The sequence below is a fragment of the Rhinopithecus roxellana genome, chromosome 12 (assembly GCF_007565055.1).
Source record: "Rhinopithecus roxellana isolate Shanxi Qingling chromosome 12, ASM756505v1, whole genome shotgun sequence".
NCBI classification, from domain to species: Eukaryota; Metazoa; Chordata; class Mammalia; order Primates; family Cercopithecidae; genus Rhinopithecus; species Rhinopithecus roxellana.
The window spans coordinates 25123717-25143154 of record NC_044560.1 but is presented as its reverse complement, the minus strand read 5'-3'; the positions used below and the strand labels follow the sequence as shown (position 1 = coordinate 25143154).

Here is a 19438-nt window from a genome sequence, read left to right as displayed (position 1 = left end):
AAGTGTCTGTTTCAGGTCTTTGACCCATTTTTCTTGTGCGTGTGGTTTTTTTTTTTTTTTTTTTTTGAGACAAGGTCTTGCTCTGTCACCCAGGTTGGAACGCAGTGGCATGATCATAGCTCATTGCAGCCTCAACTTCGTGGGCTCAAGCAATCCTCTCGCCTCAGGCTCTCGAGTAGCTGGGACTATAGGTGTGTACCACCACACCCAGCTAATTTTTGTATGTATGTATGTATTTATTTATTTATTTATTTTTATAGAGATGTGGTCTCAACTGTGTTGCCCAGGCTGGTCCTGAACTCTTGGGCTCAAGTGATCTTCCCACCTGGGCCTGCTAAAGTGCTGGAATTATGAGCCACCATGCCAGGCCTTTGACCCTTTTTTTTTGTTTGTTTTTTTGAGACCGAGTCTCACTGTGTTGCCCAGGCTAGAGTGCAGGGGCGTGATCTCGGCTCACTGCAAGCTCCACCTCCTGGGTTCACACCATTCTCTTGCCTCAGCCTCCCAAGTAGCTGGGACTACAGACGTCTGCCACCATGCCTGGCTAATTTTTTGTATTTTTGTATTTTTAGTAGAGACGGAGTTTCACCTTGTTAGCCAGGATGGTCTGGATCTCCTGACTTCGTGATTCACCCACCTTGGCCTCCCAAAGTGCTAGGATTACAGGTGTGAGCCACCACACCCGGCCTTGACCCGTTTTTTGATTGGGTTGTTTATTTATTAATGTTGTTGAGTTTTTTTGTTTGTATGTTTGTTTGTTTGTTTTGAGATGGAGTCCTGCTCTGTTGCCTAGACTGGAGTGCAGTGGCACAATACTGGCTCACTGCAACCTCCGCCTTCTGGGTTCAAGCGATTTCTGGGTAATTTTTGTATTTTTAGCAGAGACAGGGTTTCACTATGTTGGCCAGGCTGGTCTCAAACTCCTGATGTCAAGTGATTCACCTGCCTCATCCTCCCAAAGTGCTAGGATTACAGACATTAGCCACCACACCCGGCCCTAATATTGTTGAGTTTTAAGAGTTCTTTGGATATTCTATATAACTGTCTTTTATCAGATATGTCTTTTGCAAATATTTTCTCTCAGTCTGTGGCTTATCTTCTCATTCCCTTGACAGTAGTTTTCACAGAGTACAAACTTTTAGTTTTAATGAATTCTGGCTTATCAATTATTTTGAGTAGGGGATAAGATCTTGCTTTGTCACCCACGCTGGAATCTAGTGGTGTGATCAGGGCTCACTGCAGCCTCGACCTCCCAGGCTCACACGATCCTCCAACTTTAGCTTCCCAAGTAGCTGGCACTACAAGCACATGCCACCACACCCGGCTAATTTTTTTTCTTTTTTTTCAGATGGAGTCTCACTTCGTCGCCCAGGCTGGAGTGCAGTAGTGCAATCTCGGCTCATTGCAACCTCCACTTCCTGGGTTCAAGCAACTCTTCTGCCGCCACCTCCCATGTAGCTGGGATTACAGGTGCATGCTACTACACCCGGCTAATTTTTGTTTTTAGTAGAGACGGATTTTATCCGGTTGACCAGGCTGGTCTCAAACTCCTGACTTTAAGTGATCATCCACCTCGGTCAGCCTCCCAAAGTGCTGGGATTATGGGTGTGAGCCACTGACCCGGCCATACCTGGCTAATGTTTTAAAAAATACTTTGTTGAGACAGGGTCTCCCTGTGTTGCCAAGGCTGGTCTTGAGCTCCTGGGCTCAAGTTATCCTCCCACCTCGGCCTCCCAAAGTGTTGGGATTACAGGCGTGAGCTACCACGCCTGGCCATTCTTTCTTTCATGGATCATGTCTTTGGTGTTGTGTCTAAAAAGTCATCCCCAAACTCAAGGTCATCTAGATTGTCTCCTGTTATCTTCAAGGAGTTTTATGTTTTACATTTAGGACCGTGATTCATTTTTAGTTCATATTCATGAAAGATGTCTATATTCATTTTCTTGCATGTAGATTTTAATTTGTGTCACTTTTGGAAAAGGCTTTTTTTTTTCTTTAAGAGATGGAGTTGGCCAGACGCGGTGGCTCACACCTGTAATCCCAGCACTTTGGGAGGCCGAGGCGGGTGGATCACAAGGTCAAGAGATTGAGACCATCCTGACCAACATGGTGAAACCCCATCTCTATTAAAAATACAAAAAAAAAAAATTAGCTGGGCGTGGTGGTGCGTGCCTGTAATCCCAGCTACTCGGAAGGCTGAGGCAGGAGAACCGCTTGAACCCAGGAGTTGGAGGTTGCAGTAAGCCGAGATCGCGCCACAGCACTCCAGCCTAGGTGACAGAGTGAGACTCCGTCTCAAAAAAAAAAGGGGGGGGGGTCTCCCGGCCAGGCATGGTGGCTCACGCCTGTAATCCCAGCATTTTGGGAGGCCGAGGTGGGCAGATCACTTGAGATCAGGAGTTTGAGACCAGCCTGGCCAACATGGTGAAACCCAGTCTCTACTAAAAATGCAAAATTAGCTGAGTGTGGTGGCACACGTCTGTAATCTCAGCTACTTGGGAACCTGAGGCAGGAGAATCATTTGAACATGGGAGGTGGAGGTTGCAGTGAGCTGACATTGTGCCACTGCATTCCAGCCTGGGCAACAGAGTGAGACTCCTTCTCAAAAAAAAAAGAAAAAGAAAAAACACTCAGAGATGGGGTCTCCCAGCCTGAGAACATGGCCAACCCCCATCTCTACAAAAATTAAAAAAAAAACAGAAATTAGCTGGGTGTGGTGGTGTGTGCCTGTAGTCCCAGCTACTCAGAGGCTGAGATTGCTCAGAAAGCAGAGGTTGCAGTGAACGGAGACCGTGCCACTGTGCTCCCATGCTAGGTGACAGAGTGAGACCCAGGCTCAAAAAAAAAGAAAAAAAAAAGAGAGAGAGAGATGGGGTCTCACTGTGTTTCCCAGGCTGAAATTCAATGGCTGTTCACAGGTGGGATCATTGTGCACTACAACCTTGTACGCCTGGGCTCAAGCGATCCTCCTGCGTTAGCTGCTCATGTAGCTAGGACCACAGGCATACACCACTGAGCCTGGCAAAAGGCTGTCTTTTCTGCATTGTATTACTTTTGCTTCTTTGTCAAAGATCAGTGAAGGTTGGACATAGTGGCTAACGCCTGTAATTCTAACACTTTGAGAGGCTGAGATGGGAGGATCGCTTGAGCTCAGGAGTTAGAGACCAGCCTAGACAATATAGTGAGACCCCACCTCTGTTAAAAAAAATCAGGCCGGGCGCGGTGGCTCAAGCCTGTAATCCCAGCACTTTGGGAGGCCAAGACAGGCGGATCACGAGGTCAGGAGATCGAGACCATCCTGGCGAACACGGTGAAACCCCGTCTCTACTAAAAAATACAAAAAACTAGCCGGGCGAGGTGGCAGGCGCCTGTAGTCCCAGCTACTCGGGAGGCTGAGCCAGGAGAATGGTGTAAACCCGGGAGGTGGAGCTTGCAGTGAGCTGAGATCCGGCCACTGCACTCCAGCCTGGGTGACAGAGCGAGACTCCGTCTCAAAAAAAAAAAAAAAAAAAAATCAGTGGGCTATATTTGTTTAGGTCTATTTCTTGGCTCTCTGTTCTGTTCCATTGATCTATTTGTCTATTATTTGCAAATAACACACTGTCTTGATTACTGTAGCTTTTATGGTAAGTCTTGAAGTCAGGTTGTATCAGTCTTCTGAGTTTGTTCTTCTCCTTCCATGTTTTCTTGGCTATTCTGGATCTTGTGCTTCTCCACATAAACTTTAGAATCAGTTTGTCAATATTCACAAAATAATTTGCTGGGGTTTTGACTAGGATTGCATTGAATCTATAGATCAAGTTGGGAAGAACTGACATCTTGACAATATTGAGTCTTCTTATCCTATCCATGAACATGGACTATCTCTTTCTTTAGTTCTTTGATTCCTTTCATCATAGTTTTATGGGTTTCTTCATACAGATTTTGTATGTATTTTGTTATATTTATATCTAAGTATTTCATTTTTTGGTGTGAATGTATATGGTATTATGTGTTTTAATTTCAAATTCTACTTGTTCATTGTTGTATGCTAATCTTGTATCCTGCAACCTTGCTTATTAGCTCTAGAAACAAGACAGCTTTCTTTCCTCTCCATTGTTATATGTCTGTCTTTTTTTTTGTTAGTTTTTTAAGAGACAGGGTCTCACTGTCTTGCCCAGGCTGGAGTGCAGTGGCATGGCATGATCATAGGCATGATCGCTGCTGCCTTGAACTCCTGGGCACAAGTGGTCCTCCCTCCTCTGCCTCCCAAGTAGGACTACCAGGTGCAGACCACCATGCCTGACTAATTTTAACGTTTTTTGCAGAGAAACGGGGTCTTACTGTGTTGCCCAGGCTGGTCTCAAACTCTTGGCTTCAAGCTATCCTTCTGCTTTGGCCTCCTAAAGCACTGGGATTACAGGTGTGAGCCACTGTGCCTGGCCTCTCATCTTTTAAAAAACTTTTCCTGGTTGGATGCGGTAGCTCACGCCTGTAATCCCAACACTTTGGGAGGCGAGGTGGGTGGATCACCTGAGGTGGGGAGTTTGAGACCAGCCTGGCCACCATGGTGAAACCCTATCTCTACTAAAAATAACAAAATTAGCTGGGCGTGGTGATGCATGTCTGTAATCCCAGCTACGCAGGAGGCTGAGGCAGGAGAATCACTTGAACCCGGGAGGCAGAGGTTGCAGTGAGCCACTATACTCCAGCCTAGGCGACAGAGCGAGACTCTGTCTCAAAAAAAAAAAAAAAAAACTTTCCTGAGTTATGTATTTCATAATCCATTTTAGCCAGACATGATGGTGCTCGCCTGTAGTCCCTGCTACCCAGGAGGTGGAGGTAGGAGTATTGGTTGAGCCTGGGAGGCAGAGGTTGCAGTGAGCCAAAGTCATGCCACTCCAGCCTGGGTAACAGAGTAAGACCCTGTCTAAAGAAAAAAAATAAATAAACAAAACATAATCAATTGTAAGCTAATTATTATCTCTATATTTAAGACAGAGAATGCTTTATTACAGTTTCCAACTATAGATACTTACTGAACACCTGTTATGTTCCAGACATTGTTTTACCATATTCTTTCATAAGGCTAAATTATCCCCTAACACCTTTGCTTTGGAGTAAATAAATAAGATCAATGATCTTAATATGTTGCTTTATGAGATAACATAACATAAAAGGGACTAGAGTTACAGTGTGAGCTAATTTTGTAATTTTGAATGTCACTTAACCTCCCTGGACTTTGATAAACCGAAAGGATTGCCTTTCAGTTTTAAAAAATTTCCTTCCTTTGAATGAAAATCAGATAAATTTGGAATTCCTCAAAGAAACTTGTCTTTATAGGCCAGGCGTGGTGGCTCATGCCTGTAATCCCAGCACTTTGGAAGGCCGAGGTGGGTAGATCACAAGGTCAGGAGTTCAAGACCAGCCTGACCAAGATGGTGAAACCCCGTCTCTACTAAAAGAAAATTATTCGGGTGTGGTGGCGGGTGCGTGTAATCCCAGCTACTTGGGAGGCTGAAGCAGGAGAATCGCTTGAACCCGGGAGGCAGAGGTTGCAGTGAGCCGAGATCGCGCCACTGCACTCCAGCCTGGGTGACAGAGTGAGACTGCGTCTCAAAAAAAAAAAAAGAAACTTGTTTTATAAAAATGATAAAAACAGGTAATAGACACAGTTTTAATAATTTGATGGATAAGTTAAGTGTCTGGACTGAAGGATTTGCTCTTTCTGTCTTAGGTGTAGCCCATCAGTGTTATCATGGTTTCATGAAGGCTGTCCAGGAAGGAAACATTCAGTGGGAGAGCCGTACCTATCCTTATCCTGGAACCCCAATCACTCAGCGCTTCTCGCACAGTAAGTATTTACTGTGAAAGCAGATTCCACCTTGCCTGTGGTCATATTTCCAGGAACTTCTTTGGAGGCATGTTTTTTTGTTTGCTTTGTTTTTGAGACAAGGTCTCACTCTATCGCCGAAGCTGGAGTGCAGTGGCATAATCACAGCTCACTACAGCCTCCACCTCCCCAGGCTCAGGTGATCCTTTCACCTCAGCCTCCTGAGTATCAGGACCACTGATAGTAGATAGTGCTGGGGCACGCCTGGTTAACTTTTGTATTTTTTGTAGAGATGGGGTTTCACCATGTTGCCCAGGCTAGTCTTGAACTGAGCTCAAGCAATATGTCTGCCTTGGCCTCCCAAAGGGCTGGGATTACATACATGAGCCACTGCACTTGGCCACAGCATGCATTTTATCTGACTTTTAATTAATTATTTATTTATTTTGAAATGGAGTCTCACTCTGTCACCAGACTGTGATATGGTGGCGTGATCATGTGTCACTGCAACCTCGACCTCCTGGGCTCAGGTAGTCCTTCTGCCTCAGCCTTTTGAGTAGCTGGGCCCACAGGTATGTGCCCCCACGCCTAGCTAATTTTTAAAAAATTATTTGTAGAGATGGGGTCTCACCGTATTGCCAGGCTTGTCTTGAACTCCTGGGCTCAAGCGATCCTCCCACCTTGGCCTCCCAAAATGTTGGGATTACAAGTGTGAGCCACTGTGCCTGGCCATTATCTGACTTTTTAATGAAGAGAATGTAAAATGGGAGTTTATATTAATTTTATAACCCGAATTAGGGAAAAGTGTCAGCCTAAATATATTGTAGACAGTTTGTTAATAATTTTATATTCTGCTTTTTTTTTTTTTTTTTTTTTTTTTTTTTTTGAGATGGAGTCTCGCTCTGTCACCCAGGCTGGAGTGCTGTGGCCGGCTCTCAGCTCACTGCAAGCTCCGCCTCCCGGGTTCACGCCATTCTCCTGTCTCAGCCTCCCGGGTAGCTGGGACTACAGGCGCCGCCACGTCGCCCGGCTAGTTTTTTGTAGTTTTTAGTAGAGACGGGGTTTCACCGTGTTAGCCAGGATGGTCTCGATCTCCTGACCTCGTGATCCGCCCGTCTCGGCCTCCCAAAGTGCTGGGATTACAGGCTTGAGCCACCGCGCCCGGCCTTTTTTTTTTTTTTTTGAGACAGATAGAGTGCAGTGGTACAATCTTGTCTCACCACAACCTCCACCTCTCGAGTTCAAGCGATTCTCCTGCCTCAGCCTCCCGAGTAGCTGGGACTACAGGCGTGTGCCACCACACCCAGCTGATTTTTATATTTTTAGTAGAGATGGGGTTTCGCCATGTTCGCCAGGCTGGTCTCGAACTCCTGACCTCACGTGATCCACCCACCTTGGCCTCCCAGAGTGCTGGGATTACAGGCATGAGCCACTGTACCCAGCCCTCTGCTTTTTCATTGGATTTTTCTCTACTCCAAAGTGGTCAAGGTGTTATGGTTAGAATTTTAAACATCTCACATTATCTAAGAGGAAAACAAAGGAAAGCTGTACATGAGCGTATTTCTAAGATCTTGCTTAGAGAGTAGTCAGATTTTAGTACTAGATCATATAATGACTATTTTAACATAGTATATGTTCAGCAAATACAAAATTTAAATGGACTCCTACAAAAATTTTGAATGTGACAAGTATCGATTGTAAAATACAAATTTGGGCTGGGTTTGGTGGCTCATGCCTGTAATCCCAGCACTTTGGGATGCTGAGGTGGGCAGATCACCTGAGGTCAGGAGTTCGAGACCAGCCTGGCCAACATGGCGAAACCCTGTCCACTAAAAATACAAAAAAAAATTTAGCCGGCCGTAGTGCCACGTGCCTGTAATCCCAGCTACTTGGGAGGCTGAGACAGGAGAATTGCTTGAACCTGGGAGGCGGAGGTTGCAGTGAGCCAAGATTGCACCATTTACAGCCTGGGCAACACTAGCGAAACTCTGTCTCAGGGACAGAAAAAAAAAACAAATTTGGCCAGGCCTTGTGGCTCACACCTCTAATCTCAGCACTTTGGGAGGCCGAGGCAGGCAGATCACCTGAGGTCAGGAGTTCGAGAACAGCATGGCCAACATGGTGCAACCCCGTCTCTCCTAAAAATATAAAAAATTAGCCAGACGTGGTGGCAGGCACTTGTAATCCCAGCTACTCAGGAGGCTGAGGCAGGAGAATCCCTTGAACCCAGGAGGCGGAGGTTGCAGTGAGCCAAGATCATGCCATTGTACTCCAGCCTAGGCAGCAAAAGCGAAACTCTGTCTCAAAAAAAAAAAAGATCTTCTTTCTTTTCTTCTCTCTTCATGTGAACGTGGAATAAAGACCATTAATAACCACCTCTAAAACTGGGATCAGTATCTCCTCCTATGACATTTGGAAATCTGTAAGAAATCTGTAAAGTCGTTGCTTACTGTCTTGACTGAAAAGCAGTATAAGCATGAAGTAGGCAAGGGGCAGGGATGCACAGCATCCTGTAGTACATAGGACGGTCCTATAAATAAAAAATTATCCTGCCCCAAATGACAAGAGCTCCTGTTGGGAAATACTGCAAGTCTGAAGCGTGCAACTAGCCTTCCATTCTTCCACCAGCAAGCTGCAGCATTAGTGTGCTGCATGTAGTTTTCATTCTGCCTGCCTTTGAAGGACCTGGCTTGCCTTTTCAGCCTGACTCACTGCTGCATCCTTAGGTAGCCAGACTTCAGCCACATGAACCTCCTTGTTCTGTCTTAACCTTACCTATTAGCCCTTCCCTTTTTTTCTTTTTTTTTTTATTAGTTTGAAAATTTTAATGGTGTTTTGCCATGTTGTCCCGGCTGGTCTCGAACCCCTGAGCTCAAGCAATCTGCCTGCCTGATATGGTTTGGCTCTGTGTTCCCATCCAAATATCATCTCCTCCAATGGTAATCCATCCCCATGTATCAAGGGAGTGACCTGGTGGGAGGCAACTGGATCATGGGGGTGGTTTCCTCCATGCTGTTCTTGTGATAGTGAAGGAATTCTCATGAGATCCGATGGTTTAAAAGTGGCAGTTTCAGCTGGGTGCTGTGGCTCATGCCTGTAATCCCAGCACTTTGGGAGGCTGAGGAGGGCGGATCACTTGAGGTCAGGAGTTTGAAACCAGCTTGGCCAACATGATGAAACCCTGTCTCTACTAAAAATACAAAAATTAGCTGGGTGTGGTGGCAGGTGCCTGTAGTCCCAGCTGCTTGGGAGACTGAGGCAGGAGAGTTGCTTGAACCCCAGTGGCGGAGGTTGCAGTGAGCTGAGATTGCACCACTGCACTACAGCCTGGGCAACAGAGCGAGACTCTGTTTAGAAAAAAAAAAAAAAAGTGGCAGTTTCCCCTGTGCTCTTTCTCCTGCTGCCTTGTAAGAAGGTGCTTGATTCTCCTTTGCCTTCTTCCCATAAATGTAAGTTTCATGAGGCCTTGCCAGCCATGTGGAACTGTGAGTCAGTTAAACCTCTTTCCTTTTTAAATTACCCAGTCTTGGATAGTTCTTTATAGCAGTGTGAAAATGGACTAATACACTACCTCAGTCTTGCTAAATGCCTAGATTACAGGCGTGAGCTACCACACCCGGCCTGCCCTTCTTAATTGAGTGAAAGTGTCCTGTTCTCTAAAAGTCATCTCAAAAATAAAATCAAAAGCCACATTATTTTACCAACTTCTCTCAGATTCCTCACCATAGATATTAAGCTCTTTTCTTCCTCTCTGCTTCCCTAATATACTGTTCTTACCTTCCTCCATTATTTATTACCATCTGTCTTTTGCTGTTATTACCTGTGTGAGAGAGGCTGCATGCTAAAAAGGAAAGACCTTTGGATGTGAGAAGCAAGTTTCTTGGCTTGTCTGACCCACAGTTTCTTTGCCTGAAAAATGGATATGACAAATTGTTTGTGCCGTAGATTGCTGAGAAATGCATTTAAGAAAACACTTGTCAAAATATGTTTTAAGGTCGAGGCAGGAGAATTACTTGAGCCCAGCTGTTTGAGACCAATTTTGGCAACATCTCTATTTAAAATTAAAATATATGTATATATTTTAAGCTGTAAAAAGGTAGGGTGATGATGATGTTTCTCCCACAAGATTGTTGTCTACTTGAAGATAGACAGGCTATAGCCGGGTGCAGTGGCTCACGCCTGTAATTCCAGCACTTTGGGAGGCCGAGGCAGGCAGATCACAAGGTCAGGAGTTCGAGACCAGCCTGGCCAATATGGTGAAACCCCGTCTCTACTAAAAATACAAAAATTAGCTGGGAGTGGTGGCAGACGTCTGTCGTCTCAGTTACTCAGGAGGCTGAGGCAGGGGAATCACTTGAACCCGGGAGGCGGAGGTTGTAGTGAGTTGAGATCAGGCTACTGCACTCCAGCTTGGGAGACAGAGCAACACTCTGTCTCAAAAAAAAAAAAAAAAGAAGAAGATAGACAGGCTCCATGTCTTAGACATTTTTGTACTGTTTCTTTTTTCTTATTTTTTAGATGGGGTCTCACTCTGTCACTCAGGCACCCAGGCTGGAGTGAAGTGGCATGGTCTCGGCTCACTGCAACCTCTGCCTCCCAGATTTAAGCAATTCTCTTGCCTCAGCCTCCCGAGTAGCTGGGATTACTGATGTCTGCCACCACGCCCAGCTAATTTTTGTATTTGTAGTAGAGATGGGGTTTCGCCCTATTGCCCAGGCTGGTCTCAAACTCCTGGGCTCAAGCAATCTGTCTGTCTCAGCCTCCCAAAGTGCTGGGATTGCAGGTGTGAGCCTTCATGCCAAGCCCTCTTGTACCATTTCACGACACCTTTTTCATAGTTGATATCTAATAAATTTGATATCAATACATTTTGATACCTAATAATTTTTGTGGATTTAAGTGCAACAAAGGTATGCACAGTACAGCGTCTTTCCTATGGAAAAGTCTAGGACAAAAAAGGCAGGTGAAGTAAAAAGGCCTATTCTAGGGCCAGGTGCAGTGGCTCACCCCTGTAATCCCAACACTTTGGGAGGCCTAGGCAGGCGGATCACTTCAGGCCAGGAGTTGGAGACCAGCCTAGCCAACATGGTGAAACCCTATCTCCACTAAACATACAAAAATTAGCTGGGCGTGGTGTTGCATGCCTGTAATCCCAGCTACTTGGGAGGCTGAGGCAGGAGAATCACTTGAACCTGGGAGGCGGAGGTTGCAGTGAGCCAAGATTATGCCACTACACTCCAGCCTGGGCGACAGAACAAGACTCTGTCTCAAAAAAAAAAAAAAGAAATTAAAGACCAATTCTACCCTTTTGGTGAATGTGTGCATAGCTAATCATGCAAGCTTTAATTAATGTAGAATGTCCTTTTCAGATTGATGTAGGGGTCTCCTGAGTCCCCAATATCATGCTTTGAAAAATGTTTCAGTGTTGTAGGCGTCACATATAGTCAGGTAGTTCCATACACAATGCTCATCGTGCTCCTGCAGGAGCCAGCAGGCCCAGACTAGATAACCACCCTTGCTTCTTCCATAGTTATGTAATTAGAGACCTTATCAAATATGTTCTGGCTTGTAGGTGTGAGACACATGGCAGCATAGTCTCTTTAAGCATGGGATAAATGCCTCAGGATCTTTCCCTGGAGACAGGTGAAGAAACAAAAGAGAATTTGACGTCTGAAAATACTAAAGCTTATCATTCATTTAGTGAGCATTTATCGAATGCTCCATACACCATGGAAAAGATGAAACTACTGGAAGATCTTGCACTTGAGATGATTATAGAAGAGCGCAGAAGTATTCAGAACTGTGAAGAACTGTTTGCTTGCTCTGTGTGTAATTAAATTGTGACCATTTGACTTGTGTTTTAATAGGGATGATTAGTATGTATCTTGTAAACTAAGCCCATTTCAGAAAACTTGAAGAGATTTACCAGTTGGAATAGACATTCTCAGTATTATTTCTTAGCCTAGTATTCATACTGTACTGTGAGCTGTAACTGTATAGCATATTCTATTGGTCTAGATGTTCTGAAAGGAAAATGTTCTGTTTGGGTGGAGAACTTATGAAAAGAGAAATTACTACTGGAGTACTGGGAGTTGCTCAAATTCTTTTTCCTAAAAGGTTCATTTGAACTTGTTGGGTCTTCCTCCCTGCCCACCCCCCCAGATCAATATATAGGTGTCTTAAATAAAACACAGGCAATAAGTAAAGTTCAGTAGGCTAGGGTGCTTAAAATAGTCGAGAGTGGTGGGGCGTGGTGGCTCACACCTGTAATCCCAGCACTTTGGGAGGCCGAGGCGGGTGGATCACGAGGTCAAGAGATTGAGACCATCCTGGCCATCATGGTGAAACTCGTCTCTACCAAAAATACAAATATTAGCTGGGTGTGGTAGTGTGCGCCTGTAGTCCCAGCTACTCGGGAGGCTGAGGCAGGAAAGTCGCTTGAATCCAGGAGGTAGAGGTTGCAGTGAGCCGAGATCCTGCCACTGCACTCTAGTCTGGGCGACAGAGTGAGACTCGATCTCAAAAAAAAAAAATAATAATTAAGCATATTATTGATAGTTATTTTCTCATTCCATTATATCTGAGTTCTAAATATAGCTGCCTAAATTGACTCCCTTCCTCTCCCAACTTTGTTTATAATTGACTGCTGGTCACTGAAAATACAGTAGTGTGTGAAACTTGCCATTTTAGTGCCATTAGCTTTGCAGACTTTGGGCTGTGCCCTCCTCTTCCAGAAACCTTTGTTTGCTCAAGAGAAGCAGGAAGATGCCAATTGCCCTATTTTAGTATGGGAGTAAAATACCTGTGGTAAGGACCTCAGGGCCCAGCATGTTGGCTGGGTTTTCAGTCCAAATATAGAAGAAAAATGTGGGCTGGGCATGATGGCTTGTGCCTGTAATCCCAGCACTTTGGGAGGCCGAGGCGGGCAGATCATGAGGTCAAAAGTTCGAGACCAGCCTGGCCAACATGGGGAAACCCCGTCTCTACTAAAAATACAAAAATTAGCCAGGCGTGGTGGTACACGCCTGTAATCCCAGCTACTTGGGAGGCTGAGGCAGGAGAATCGCTTGAACCTAGGAGGCGGAGGTTGCAGTGAGCCGAGATTGTGTCATTTCACTCTAGCTGGGGCGACAGAGCAAGACTCTGTCTCGAGGGAAAAAAAAAAAAAAAAAGGAAAAATGTTTGCTACCTCTTTGAAAAATAAAGCCACTGTGTTCTTTTGCTACACTAAGGAAGCAGCTGCCAAGAGGTTATCTATGAGGAACTGGAAGATGTAACAAACCCTTGACTCTTTTAGTTATGAAATCATGGATTTGTTTTATTAAGCAATGTTATAATGAACACTAGTTAAGTTTTCAGAAGTCATAGGACATTGGCCAGGCACAGTGGTTCATGCCTATAATCTCAGCACTTTGGGAGGCCAAACATCTGGCCTCCCAGATGTTGGACGGAACATCTGAGGTCAGGAGTTCGAGACCAGCCTGGCCAACATAGTGGAACCCCGTATCTACTAAAAATACAAAAACTAGCTGGGTGTGGTGGTGGGCGCCTGTAATCCCAGCTACTTGGGAGGCTGAGGCAGGAAAATCGCTTGAACCTAGGAGGCGGAGGTTGCAGTGAGCCGAGATCATGCCACTGCACTCCAGCCTGGGTGACAAAGTGAGACTCCATCTCAAAAAATAAATAAATAAAGAAGTCATAGGACATTGCTAATTTCTTTTTCTGGAGGTCTGGAATATCAAGAGGAGAAGAATGTTCTTTTACTGACCCAGCCTGGCACCAGTTGGCTCATTTCAAAATTGCCCCATTTTTTAGGATTACTAGGTCAAGATAGGTCTAAGAGGACCACGATGTCTGGATTTGAGCTCCTTTAGTGGAGATTAAAATGTGGCTCCAGTAATTGTCCTCTTGTTTGTCTAATGTCTTCTAACTTGATCCTTTGTTATTTGTAGTTCTTTTGTTTTTTGTTTTTGTTTTTGTTTTTTGAGACAGAGTCTTGCTCTATTGCCCAGGCTGGAGTGCAGTGGCGCCATCTCGGCTCACTGCGACCTCCACCTCCCAGGTTCAAGTGATTCTCCTGCCTCAGCCTCCTGAGTAGCTGGGAATTACATGTGTATGCCACCATGCCAGACCAATTTTTGTATTTTTAGTAGAGAGGGGTTTCACCATGTTGGCCAGACTGGACTCAGACTCCTGATCTCAGGTTATCCACCCGCCTCAGCCTCCCAAAGTGCTGGGATTACAGGCATGAGCCACTGTGCCCAGCCTGTTATTTGTAGTTCTTAACAGATCTGACATGTAAGCCCTGGATTCATTGCACTTCTTAATAGAGTTCTGGGGATGCAGTAAATATTTTGCAGGTATGAGCCTCTTGATGGCTAGATGGTATTTTATTTCATCACATCTGTTTTCTCTAATTTATTTGGTAATTTTAAAAGCCTGCAGCTCCATTATTCCACAGTGTCAGAGGTCAGATAATTTGGATTTAACCCTTCCACTGACTGAGATTATGGGGTTTAAGGCACTAAACATACTGCTTTCATTACCTCTTAACTTGCTCAGTTTTCTGACTTGGCCTTCTTACTGTAGAGAGTCCCAGAGGTCTAACAGGAGGACTGAATTAAGGGGAAAAAAAATGGTGAAGAGCCAGGCGCATTGGTTCTCACCTGTAATCCCAGCATTTTGGGAGACTGAGGCGGGTGGATCACCTGAGGTCAGGAGTTTGAGACCAACTTGGCCAACATGGCAAAACCCTGTCTCTACTAAAAATATAGAAATTAACTGGGTGTGGTGGCGTGTACTTGTAATCCCAGTTACTTCTACTCAGGAGACTGAGGCAGGAGAATCGCTTGAAGCTGGCAGGTGGAGGTTGCAGTGAGCCAAAATTGTGGCACTGTATTCCAGCCTGGGTCACATAGCAAGACTCTGTCTCAAAAAACAAAAACAAAAACAAAAAACAGGAGGGAAGGTTATTCCCAGAGCTAGTGTATATCACACAGGTGACTATAGCAGTGGCATTGGATGAGTCAGCAGTAGTAGCATTTCCCTTTTTCTGAACTTGGGTAACTAGTGCCAGAGTTCAGAAGAGACCTTAAAAATATTGGTGCGCTAAACTGAATTTGACCTATAGATATGCTAGATGATCATTAAAGCCATGCGCAGTGTAATGAATCTGTGAATTTCTTGTTTGTTTTTTTGTTTTTGTTTTTTTTTTGTTTTTGTTTTTTTTTGAGACGGAGTCTCGCTCTGTCACCCAAGCTGGAGTGCACTGGCCAGATCTCAGCTCACTGCAAGCTCCGCCTCCCAGGTTCATGCCATTCTCCTGCCTCAGCCTCCCGAGTAGCTGGGACTACAGGCGCCCGCCACCTCGCCCGGCTAGTTTTTTGTATTTTTTAGTAGAGACGGGGTTTCACCGTGTTAGCCAGGATGGTCTCGATCTCCTGACCTTGTGATCCACCCGCCTCGGCCTCCCAAAGTGCTGGGATTACAGGCTTGAGCCACCGCGCCCAGCCTGTTTTTTTTTTTTTGAGATGGAGTCTTACTCTGTCTCCAGGCTAGAGTGCAGTGGCGTGATCTCGGCTCACTGCAAACTCCGCCTCCTGGGTTCAAGCAATTCTCTGGCCTCAGCCTCCTGAGTAGCTGGGATTACAGGCATACGCCACCATGCCTGGCTGATTTTTGTATTTTTAGTAGAGTCGGGGTTTCGCCATGTTGGCCAGGCTGGTCTCGAGCTCCTGACCTCGTGACCCACCTGCCTCAGCCTCCCAAAGTGCTGGCATTACAGGCGTGAGCCACTGCGCCTGGCCTAAATCTGTGAACTTCTTTTTCCTTTCCCCTTCCTTTTATATGACACTGAACCATTAGTTTCACATGAACATTGAGAGGTCTTTTTTTTTTTAATTTTTATTTTATGTTATGGTATGGTATGGTATGGTATGGTATGTTATCCTCCTGCATGCATGAAATGGATGGCAAGGAAAGCTTTGCTTGGGCCTCTTCCTGAAGTCCAAGACGGCAAATGCAAGACTCTAAGGAATGTGATCGTCATTTCCAAAGGATAGAGACTGTAAGGTGGCAGAACCTAGCACTCGTGCATCTTGTCTAGACTCTGGCTTTAGTCTTTGTAGTTTTAGGGTAACAGTGCTTCTCATAGTCATTGCCTCTTTTTCTTAGGAATGCCTGGTGATGTGTATACAATCATCTAATCAAAAAAGGCTTTTCTTAGAGATCTTGGTGCTTTTTAAATGTTACTGTACTGGTTTTCTAGTCAGCACCGACCAGCATGCCTTGGTAGCTCTTGGATACGTATTGGGACCTAATGATTTCCATGCTTTTTCTTTCTTTCTTTTTCTTTTTTTGAGACGGAGTCTCGCTCTGTGGCCGAGGCTGGAGTGCAGTGGCTGGATCTCAGCTCACTGCAAGCTCCGTCTGCCGGGTTCACGCCATTCTCCCGTCTCAGCCTCCCGAGTAGCTGGGACTACAGGCGCCCGCCACCTCGCCCGGCTAGTTTTTTGTATTTTTAGTAGAGATGGGGTTTCACCGTGTTAGCCAGGATGGTCTCGATCTCCTGACCTCGTGATCCGCCCGTCTCGGCCTCCCAAAGTGCTGGGATTACAGGCTTGAGCCACCGCGCCCGGCCTTCCATGCTCTTTCAATCTGTTGCTTTGGGACTAGTCCAAGGCCATGCTACCACTGAGTTTCCCTCACTGGCCTTTGAAATTAATAAAAACTGTATTTCTTCAATCACATTGGACTTTCTGTGTGGTTACTTCATAGTATTGATTAAAATAGTTTCATTGTGTGTCGTGAAAAGATTCATTTATTGGCCGGGCATGGTAGCTCATGCCTATAATCCCAGCACTTTGGGAGGCCGAGGCGGGTGGATCACCTGAGGTCAAGAGTTCGAGATTAGCCTGGCCAACATGGTGAAACCCCATCTCTAGTAAAAATCCAAAAACTTAGCTGGGTGTGGTGGCTTGCACCTGGGAGGCAGACGTTGCAGTGGGCCAAGATTGTGCCACTGCACTCCAGCCTGGCTGACATAGGCAGACTCCATCTCAAAAAAAAAAAGATTCATTTATTGATTTGTGCTTCAGGTTTTATTTGAAAACAAAAACAATAGGAGGACTGTAGGAAAGGAATGGGAGGACAGAGTACGTGTGTTGGCACTATCTTTGCTTAGCTCTAGAGGATAATGATGCAGATTTAGATTATGTAGCTGTGCTGAAATTTCCCTCATTTGAGCACCTTTAATCTGAATTATTATGTGTTCTTGCTGGACTTACACTGTTACATCATTATCAACTTAGTGTGCTCAGAAATAAAATTTTCATAGCTTTCCTCTGGACCTTGTTTTAAAGGGTAGTATATTGATTGACCTGAAGCCAAGAGTCTGGTATTAGAAATTTGGTACTTGGTAACAAAATTGCTGAATGTGTGAAATAAATGAATTTTGAAAAGTATATGTTATGGTTAACATGTTGGAAGGGCCTCAGAATTTGCACAGCAGTTATTTGTGTATTTTCTTTCTAGGCGCATGCTATTATGATGCTAATCAGTCTATGTATGTGTTCGGAGGCTGTACCCAGAGCAGCTGCAATGCTGCTTTCAATGACCTCTGGAGACTTGACCTAAACAGCAAAGAGTGGATCCGACCCTTGGCTTCAGGTAAGAGATGAAATGCTGATCTTTGCCTCCTTACCAGGTGACTCCCTTGGCTTGGAAACTCTACCTGATCCTTTTTGGTGCTGGTCTCAAGGATAGGTTACTGGGACTCAGGTCCTTACGTTTAATGTGCCGTGTAAATGATAATAGTAATATGCTTGTGTAAGTCTTTGGTTTTTGTTAAATTATACTTTATCATTAGTAATGGTGCCCTGCCATAATTTCTGTACTGCTGTGTGAATTCATTTGCATGGTTTTCTCAGGTATACTCATACAGGTGTGATACATCATTTGGTATGAGGTTGAAGTGAGAACAGAAACACAGAGTCGTGAGAACTATAGTTGACTGACAGAAGCTATTGTCCCAGGGCTAAGGTCTCTGAATATCTTTTGTTGTTGCCAGCTCAGATATTTGGGGAGTGTATGGGACATGCCTCTGCTAGTTACTCTTAACAACCCAGGGGTGTGGGAAGATTCTACAGTAGGTACATTCCTGCCCAGTCCCACTATGCCAGAAATCTGGCAGAAAGAAACTAGATTATTTTCTTATTTTTGACCTAATCTCTCCTGGGGGGAAAAATAAAAACAATGGTTTTTGCACTCATGAGGCAGGGCAATTTGAGGAGGCATAGATTGGAGGGGTTGGTGTGATGGAGAAATAGAGTCCACTGAGTATAAAGTATTCTGCTAGGTTTGTTGGCAAGCTTTTCTCAAAACATTCATTTGGCTTTTTAGTATTAGGACTCAGTCTTAGTACTAAGGACATTTGGGTTTCCAGTGGGCAAGTTCCTTATTTATTTAGGCCTTGCCTTACTACTTTGGAGGCATCGTGGTATATTAGATAGGATAGGAGGCATCGTGGTATATTAGAAAGGGCACTGGACTAAGAGTGAGGGTACATGAGTTTCATTTCCTGGCTTAGTCACCAATTCTCCATGTAAGTATGAATAAGTTACTGCACCTCTCTGGGAGAAATGTGGAGTAGGACTAAATGACTCATTTTAAATGGGCTATAAGAAGGCTAGTTTATGTTTCCCTTCTTTTTTTTTTTTTTTTGAGACGGAGTCTCGCTCTGTCGCCCAGGCTGGAGTGCAGTGGCCGGATCTCAGCTCACTGCAAGCTCCGCCTCCCGGGTTCACGCCATTCTCCTGCCTCAGCCTCCCGAGTAGCTGGGACTACAGGCGCCCGCCACCATGCCCGGCTAGTTTTTTGTATTTTTTTAGTAGAGACGGGGTTTCGCTGTGTTAGCCAAGATGGTCTCGATCTCCTGACCTCGTGGTCCGCCCGTCTCGGCCTCCCAAAGTGCTGGGATTACAGGCTTGAGCCACCGCGCCCGGCCTATGTTTCCCTTTCTATAACCGCTACCGTGAATGTCTAGGCCAGGGGCTTAAACCTATTTATGAGAAGAAGCTGTATTTTGCTTCCCTAAAACTGAAGTTCCTATTCCTTCCCCCTGCATTAGGCAAATATAGGAGGAGCCTACTGAGTGGATACCATGGGTGGAGCTGGGCTTTGTGTAGATGAAGTTCTTTATCAAAAAAAAATTTATTTTTTTCGAGACGGAGTCTGGCTCTTTCCCCCAGGCTGGAGTGCAGTGGCGCAATCTTGGCTCACTGCAATCTCTGCCTCCTGGGTTCAGGCCATTCTCCTGCCTCAGCCTCCCGAGTAGCTGGGACTACAGGCTCCCGCCACCAGGCCTGGCTAATTTTTTTGTATTTTTAGTAGAGAAGGGGTTTCACCGTGTTAGCCAGGATGGTCTCAATCGCCTGACCTCGTGATCCGCCCGCCTCAGCCTCCCAAAGTTCTAGGATTACAGGCGTGAACCACCACGCCCGGCCTCTTTATCAAAATTATTGGCATTTGAAGGGTAGAAGGGTGGTGGTTCAATCTGCATATGACCACTCCAGGAGCAGGAGCTCTTATATCCCCTTCTCTTCCACTTCCTGTCACAACCAATAAAGG

General features: G+C 45.3%; 1 protein-coding gene across 2 annotated transcripts in view; it reads left to right on the top strand.

Moving 5' to 3' along the window:
* The window catches only part of FBXO42 (F-box protein 42), a 95688-nt gene that overhangs the window by 33823 nt on the left and 42427 nt on the right, over window positions 1–19438 (top strand). For both annotated transcript variants that reach the window (XM_030912700.1, XM_030912701.1), the window contains exons 3-4: window positions 5717–5833; window positions 17345–17479. In XM_030912700.1, coding sequence (XP_030768560.1) covers window positions 5717–5833; window positions 17345–17479 — 252 coding nt within the window. The remainder of the gene's footprint in view (window positions 1–5716; window positions 5834–17344; window positions 17480–19438) is intronic.